General features: G+C 56.3%; 1 protein-coding gene across 1 annotated transcript; it reads left to right on the top strand.

The window, feature by feature from the left end:
• The first annotated feature begins 2,446 nt into the window (after positions 1-2,446).
• FOXA2 (forkhead box A2) lies at positions 2,447-4,437 on the top strand. Its single transcript, XM_064146757.1, has 2 exons — positions 2,447-2,533; positions 3,175-4,437. The coding sequence occupies exons 1-2, from the start codon at positions 2,447-2,449 to the stop codon at positions 4,435-4,437; spliced, it is 1,350 nt and encodes a 449-aa protein (XP_064002827.1).
• The last annotated feature ends 2,768 nt before the right edge of the window (positions 4,438-7,205 follow it).

Here is a 7,205-nt window from a genome sequence, read left to right as displayed (position 1 = left end):
AGAGTGACCTACTGAGGGTGTCTGTGCGGTGAAGTCCTGTTCTCTGGTGAGTTTGGGGTTAATATGATTCGAAAATCCATCTCCAGCCTTCACTGACTGGGGGTGGCGGGAGGAGGGAGTGGGGGTGGTGGTAGGACAGGATTCCCCCCTCTTGAGAGAGAGATAAATAAAGATATGCCTCTTTCTCTATAAAGTAAATTAAACCAAAGTATAACCAAGTAAAGTAACATAGGGGGAAAGGAGCTACAAAGAAGGGAAGAGGGAAGGAAAATGGGAAAGAAGGAAAGAGGAGAAGAAGGGGAAAAAGAAAGAAGGGAGAAAAAAGAAAAAATGGTGGGGGGGGGGGAAGAAAAAAGGGTAAAAACGAAAGAAAAAAGAAAGAAGGGGGAAAGGAAAGAAGGAAAGAAGGAAAGAAGGAAAGAAGGAAAGAAGGAAAGAAGGAAAGAAGGAAAGAAGGAAAGAAGGAAAGAAGGAAAGAAGGAAAGAAGGAAAGAAGGAAAGAAGGAAGGAAGGAAAGAAAGAAAGAAAGAAAGAAAGAAAGAAAGAAAGAAAGAAAGAAAGAAAGAAAGAAAGAAAGAAAGAAAGAAAGAAAGAAAGAAAGATAAAGAAAGAAAGGGGAAAGTCAATTTAAAAAAAAAAAAAACCACTTTTAAATAAAACAAAGCAAAATAAACCAAAACAAAACTAACCCAACCCAAAGAGGAGGTTTCTGAGTTATTTGGTGGGGGACAGGTCTCGATGAGGATCCGTGAAGCAGGCGCAGTGGGGGCACCGGGGCCGCTCTCCGGGGAGCGGGGTCAGTCCGGGATGGTGCCTGGTGAGGATAGCCTCATCCCGGGGACAGAGGGAGGGGGAAGCCCCACTCCGTCCCCCTCCACCGGCCAGACCGCGCCGGCAGCCGACGCGCCCGATGGGGCGGGCGGCGGAGCTGGTGGGGGTGTGGAGACGAGTGATTTTTTGGTCGCTTGTCTGTGCTTCCTTCCTTTCTTCCCCTCCCCCTCGCTCCCTCTCCGGGGCTGCCTGGGGAGCGGCAACGCTGCCCCGACGGCGTCCACGGGGACCCCAGGCCGGCGCCGACAGAGCCCCTGGGGCCCCCGACGGCGATTCTTACGTCCTTCCCACCCCCACTCCGCTCCTCCTCTGTTTGTTTTAGTTACGATTTTGTTGTAGGTACCTGAGCCGGCGCCCGGGGAAGAGCCAGAGCGTTGGGTACCGGCCCTCGATGGGGCAGAGCCGGATCACGGCCGGCCGGGCGGCGGGGTGAGCTCCGGGGCCGGGGCTCTGCCGAGCACCGCAGGGAGGAAAGGTGAGCGGGTCTGGCGGGGAGGAGGGGCTGCATATCGTCGAACCTGTGCTAAAAGGGAGCAAAAAGCTCTTCTCTGGGGTGCCGGGGGTGGGGGGAAGGAAACACCTCCCTTTGTGGGAGATGCTGGGCAGCGGGGAACAACTCCCGCTGCGGGGGCTGGAGAGGGAACCAGCTCCCTTGGTGAGTGCTGGAGGAGGCTGGCAGATCCCACCAGGGTTGCGGAGGGGACTGGAAGGCAGATGCCACCGGGGTGCTGTAATAGGTGGTGTGTGGAACACGGTTCTCCCAAGGGTGCTGAGGGGGTTGGCAGGTTTCGTCGGGCGTACGGGGGAACTGGCAGCTGCCTGCCGTCGGGGTGCTGGAGGGGAAGTGGAAGCAGCTCCCACTGGGCGGGGGGGGGGGGGGGCGCATTGGCTGGAAGGCAACTCCCGTCAGGATGCTGTGGTGGGGAAGTTGGCTCCTGTCGGGGCTGCACCGCGGTGGGGGGTGATGGAAATCGTCTCCCCCAGGATTCCCCCGCAATGTCAGAGTGAGGGGGTGCCGCCAGCCTCTCCGTGCACGGCGTCGGGGTGCGGGTAGGTGCGCGGGGGGACGTGGAGGAGCCGCTCCCGCCTAGGTGTGAGCTGATTATTCAAATAGGCACCCGAGGACCTGGGGATTGGAGGCTCGCCCGGCCGCTCCGTGCTATATCACTTGGGCACCCACGTCACTGCAGCACTTGTCCTCCTCTTCCTCCCTCCTCCTCTTCTTCCTCCCTCCTCCCTCCTCCTCCTCCTCCTCCTCCTCCTCCTCCTCCTCCTCCGGCTCCTCCATAGCCTTCGGGCAACTCTTCGCTGTGGAAGCGCTGCGAAAAAACCCACCCAAGGAGCAGGCAGCGAAAAAAAAACCACCCACCCACCCCAACCCCAGCACCGCTCGATTCCACACCCCCCCTCTCCCGCCTCTTCCTCCCTCCCTCCTCTTCCTCCTCCTCCAGAGACTCCGGCGGAGGGGAGGGAGGGCTGGGGACGGGGATTTTTTTTCTTTTTTTTTTTTTCCCCCTTTTTTTCTTTTCTCTCTCTTTTTTTTTTTTTTTTTTTTTTTTTTTTTTTGGGTTGCTCTCTGTCGTCGTTTGTTGTGGCTGTTAAATTTTAAACTGCCATGCACTCCACTTCCAGTATGCTGGGAGCGGTGAAAATGGAAGGCCATGAGCACACGGACTGGAGCAACTACTACGGGGAACCCGAGGTAAGGAAAAAAAAGCAACCGGAGCTCCGACAACCTCCCCCACCCCGGATACCTCCTCGCTTTCTCACCGGAGTCCACTTCGCCCTGCCAGCCCCTCGGGATGAGGTTAACTTTGGCATCAAGCCCCAAGCCGCGGGCTCTCGGCAGCGCTGGCTGAGGGCAGGGTGCAGGGTCCCGGGGCGGGGGGTGCCGGGCAGGGGGGTGCTGCCGAGCGGCCGTTCGCGGATTTTTTTCCGCCTCTCCCCAGGTATTTTTGTCACTCCCTTCCTTCCTCCTCCGTCCAGCTCCTGGAGCCGCGGATCCCGTTGCCATCCCGTCTCTTTTTCTCTTTTTTGTTCCCCCCCCCCCCCCCGCCTAATATATGTACATATGTATATATATATATATTTGTTTTTCATTAACGAGAAAAACACCACAGTCCTTCCCCACCCCCGCCCCGGCATTTAACCCTTCCCACCCAGTCGAGCGCTGAGCACCGGGGCCAGCAGCGATCCAGGCTGGGCTAGCAGTGGCCCCACACACACCGCCTGCTCTCTGGGCTACCCTTGTCCCCGATGGGGCTATCCACCTACCTATTCCCTGCCGTGTGCCCCCCCCCTCCCCGTCTCAATCTCCCTCTTCTCTCTCACTTATCCCTGCAGAGCTATTCCTCGGTGAGCAACATGAACGCAGGGCTGGGCATGAACAGCATGAACACGTACATGACTATGTCGGCCATGAGCACCACGGCCAACATGACAGCTGCCACCTCCATGAACATGTCCTACGCCAACACAGGCATGAGCCCTTCTCTCACTGGCATGTCCCCGGGCACAGGGGCCATGCCCGGCATGGGCTCGGCTGGCGTGGCAGGGATGGGTGCCCACCTGAGCCCCAGCATGAGCCCCATGGGGGGCCAAGCAGGCTCTATGAACGCCCTCGCCCCCTACACCAACATGAACTCCATGAGCCCCATCTACGGTCAATCCAACCTCAACCGCTCGCGGGACCCCAAGACCTATCGGCGGAGTTACACTCACGCCAAGCCGCCCTACTCCTACATCTCCCTCATCACCATGGCCATCCAGCAGTCACCCAACAAGATGCTGACGCTGAGCGAGATCTACCAGTGGATCATGGACCTCTTCCCCTTCTACCGCCAGAACCAGCAGCGCTGGCAGAACAGCATCCGCCACTCGCTTTCCTTCAACGACTGCTTCCTCAAGGTGCCCCGCTCCCCGGACAAGCCAGGCAAAGGCTCCTTCTGGACTCTGCACCCCGACTCAGGCAACATGTTTGAGAACGGCTGCTACCTGCGCCGCCAGAAGCGCTTCAAGTGCGAGAAGCAGCTGGCCGCCAAGGACAGCGGTGGGGCAGGAGGCGGGGCAGGTGGCGGGGGCAAGAAGGGGCCTGGGCAGCCCCCCAGCCAACCCTTGGGAGAAGGCAGCTCCTCGGGGGGTTCCGAGGGCTCGGCTGGTGCCGAGTCCCCGGCCAGCTCCTCACCATGCCAGGACCACAAGCGTGCTCTAGCCGACTTGAAGGGCACACCAGGGTTGAGCCCAGGGGAACCATCAGCCTCACCAGCCCAGCACCTCCTGGCCCCCCCACATGCTGGCTTGCCCCATGATGCCCACCTTAAGCCTGAGCACCACTACGCTTTCAATCACCCTTTCTCCATCAACAACTTGATGTCCTCTTCTGAGCAGCAGCACCACCACCCTCACCACCACCACCACCACCACCACAAAATGGACCTGAAGGCCTATGAGCAGGTGATGCACTACTCAGGCTATGCCTCGCCCATGCCCGGTAGCCTGGCCATGGGGCCGGTAACGAACAAAAATGGCTTAGAGTCCTCCCCTTTAGCCGGAGAGACTTCTTACTACCAAGGTGTGTATTCCAGGCCCATCATGAACTCCTCCTAAAAGGGCCAAGGGGAAATCCTCCCCCCAGGTGAGGGGGAAAAAAAGCCTCCCTGCCCCCCGCAGCAGTCCCTTTAGCAGAGCGATGGACTATGAACGCTGTCGAGCACGGTACCTATACCTATATATCTATATCTACTTTTTGTTTTTCCATCGGCTCCAGGTGTTTGCATCCCTTCGGGAAACAGCAGCCGTGTGTCTTGCAAGCATCCCAACCCACACCGAGGGCAGGGGTATTGCTCAGCCCCCCCCAACTCCACCCGTGGCCAGGGAGGGGGCTGAGATTCCCTTGGCTTGCCTTGCGGGGTGGTTTGTTTTGGTGGGAAAGAGGCGGGTTGGGGGTGAGGGGATGGGGAAAAAAAGGTTGGGGTTGGGGGTTTTGTTTGTTTGTTTGTTTGTTGGGCTTACACTATATATTTTTTTTTGATTGTCGTCATCACCAGGAGGTATAAATATATCTATTTTTGTGTGAAAGTGGCGGGGGGAGAAAAAAAACAACAACAAACCAACCCAACTCGTAAACAAAATGAACCCCCTCCTTCGTTGTGAAACCCACACTAGGGTTTGAAGCCGAGGACCAAAAGTCTCATAACGTAAAAGAAAAAAAAAAAAAAACGGGGGGGAGGGGGGGAAAGAGAGAGGGAAACAAACAAACAAAGGGGGGAAAAAAGGAAAAAAAAAAAGAGAAAAAAAAGAAAAGAAGAAAAAAATACGGAGAAAAAAATAGAAAAGGAAAAAAAAAAACACCAAGTCAGGATAGATCGTTGTAATCGAAACAAACGCTTGATGTTACCGGGAGAGTAAACTACTTGGATCTGATTAATTTATCGTTTCTGTACGCTTTATTTATGGCTGATAAATGTGTATTCTGGTAGCGACTAGCCAGATTTTCACAGAACTCTATTAAAGTGTTATTGGCCGGTTTTTTATCCCTTCATCTGTGTTCCGCCGGGACTCGCCAGTCTTCTCCGCTGCAGCCGCGGCATTCCCTCTATCCCTGGCCGGGACCTTTCTCGGAACCCTCTGCATCTCGTCCTTGGATCCCCGCCATGGGGACCTTCTCTAACCCCTCCCGGGATCCTCGGCACCGGGATCCTCTCCATCCTCTCACTGGACCTCCGCCACAGGGATCCCCTTCCATCTCCTGTCGGGATCCCCACCGCCGGGGCCCTCTCCATCCCGGCTGGGTTGCCCCGACAGTTTCCTAGGGATGGGTAGGAGAGAGGCGACCCATGGATCCCCTAAGTAAAGTCTGGGGCTCGGGAGCGAGGATCCCCTTTTCCTCCAAAGCTGGTTGGCACAAAGGACGTTTCATCCCCTCTCCCCGAAGTTAACCAGGCAGTGTTAGCTGAGCTGGGGTGGGGCGTGGGGGTGTGGGAATGGGCTCGGAGATGGAACACATCCCGCCGAGGGTAAACCGACGGTGGAAAAAAATAACCGGAAAGCTTCTTATTTTGCCATCAAAACCATGCCGTCCTCTAGAAGCCTCACGGAACCCTCCCGTCGCTCCACTGACATCCCCGATCAGCCCGATCGGGTTGATTCGCGTTTATTTCCCCCCTACCCCCACCCCGTAAATACCCTGCCCCGTTTTCCCAACCACTTGTTGTTTTCCCACGCGTTTACGGCGCGGTCAGAGATGTTGCTTTGCGAAATAACATCCAAATCCTTCTTAAAACGCCGCTTTGTCCGCGGGAAGAGAAAAGGGGAGAAGGGGGGGGATGTATGTGTGTGAAACACACACCACCCCCCCCTCCCAAAAAAAACAAAACACGGATCCAGCCAGAAATCTGTTGGGCAAGGACACACACGTTGTGAACCCGAGGCATGCAATGTGTTTCATTAGCACATAAAAGGCTCCCGCGGCGAAGGAGCACGGGCGAGGGGGTGCCGATGGTTTGGGGGTGACCTCCCCGCTTCTTCCCTTTTCCCAGTTACATCTCCTCTGAGCTGCTGCTCCGCGCTGCTCGGGCGCTGGTACACGGAGCCGTTTGGATGCTGCCTCTAGCAGAAAGTTTCGCCCCCCCCCAGCTGCCCCTTCCTCCCCACGCCCTGTATTTTTCTTTTCCTCTTCCTCACGCCGAAGTGGAAGAATGGGGACTTGGAATGGTGGGGTGGGGGCGGGGGGGGGGGGGGAGAAGGAAAGAAATCCCCACGCTCTCGGCGTTATTGCTTTTTCCTTGTACTCCCACCAGCAAATTTCTCTTTTTTTTTTTTTTTCCCTCCCACCCCCTTCTCTTCACACAACTCGCCCGCCCCCGGCCTTGCTGCAGAGCGCATTTTGCTCCCGCAACCGCGATCTGTGAATAAACAAAGTCAGTAAACAAAAAAAAAAGAGAGAAAAAAAAAAGGGGGGGGGGGGGGGGGGGGGGAAGAAGAAGGGAGGGAAGGGGGGGGGGATTTAGATCCAAATTCCAGGAGGGTAAACTTTCAACACCACGTCATACTTCAGCAAATTTACACAGATATTATATTGCGTCCCTTTTCTTCCCCCCCCCCCCCCGCCTCAACCCCCCCACCCCTACCCCCGCCCCCCCCCCCTTTCTCCTTTTGAGCCATTGTGCTTAACTGAATTTTATAAAGCTGATCGATATCTTGGTAAAATATTCATTTTTAAACTAGCGGGCAGCGAAATCTTTGCTTTGTGCTAAAGTCAACAGCAGCCCGGTTCCAGCTCCAATAAATGCCGGGATGCTCCCAGGCAGCTCCCGCAGAGCCGGGGCGCGGCGGGCCGGGACGCAGGTAGGTAACACCCGCCGCTCCTTCTCCTG

Source organism: Pogoniulus pusillus, chromosome 7 (assembly GCF_015220805.1).
Source record: "Pogoniulus pusillus isolate bPogPus1 chromosome 7, bPogPus1.pri, whole genome shotgun sequence".
In the NCBI taxonomy this organism is placed as follows: Eukaryota; Metazoa; Chordata; class Aves; order Piciformes; family Lybiidae; genus Pogoniulus; species Pogoniulus pusillus.
This window is presented reverse-complemented; position numbering and strand designations above follow the sequence as displayed.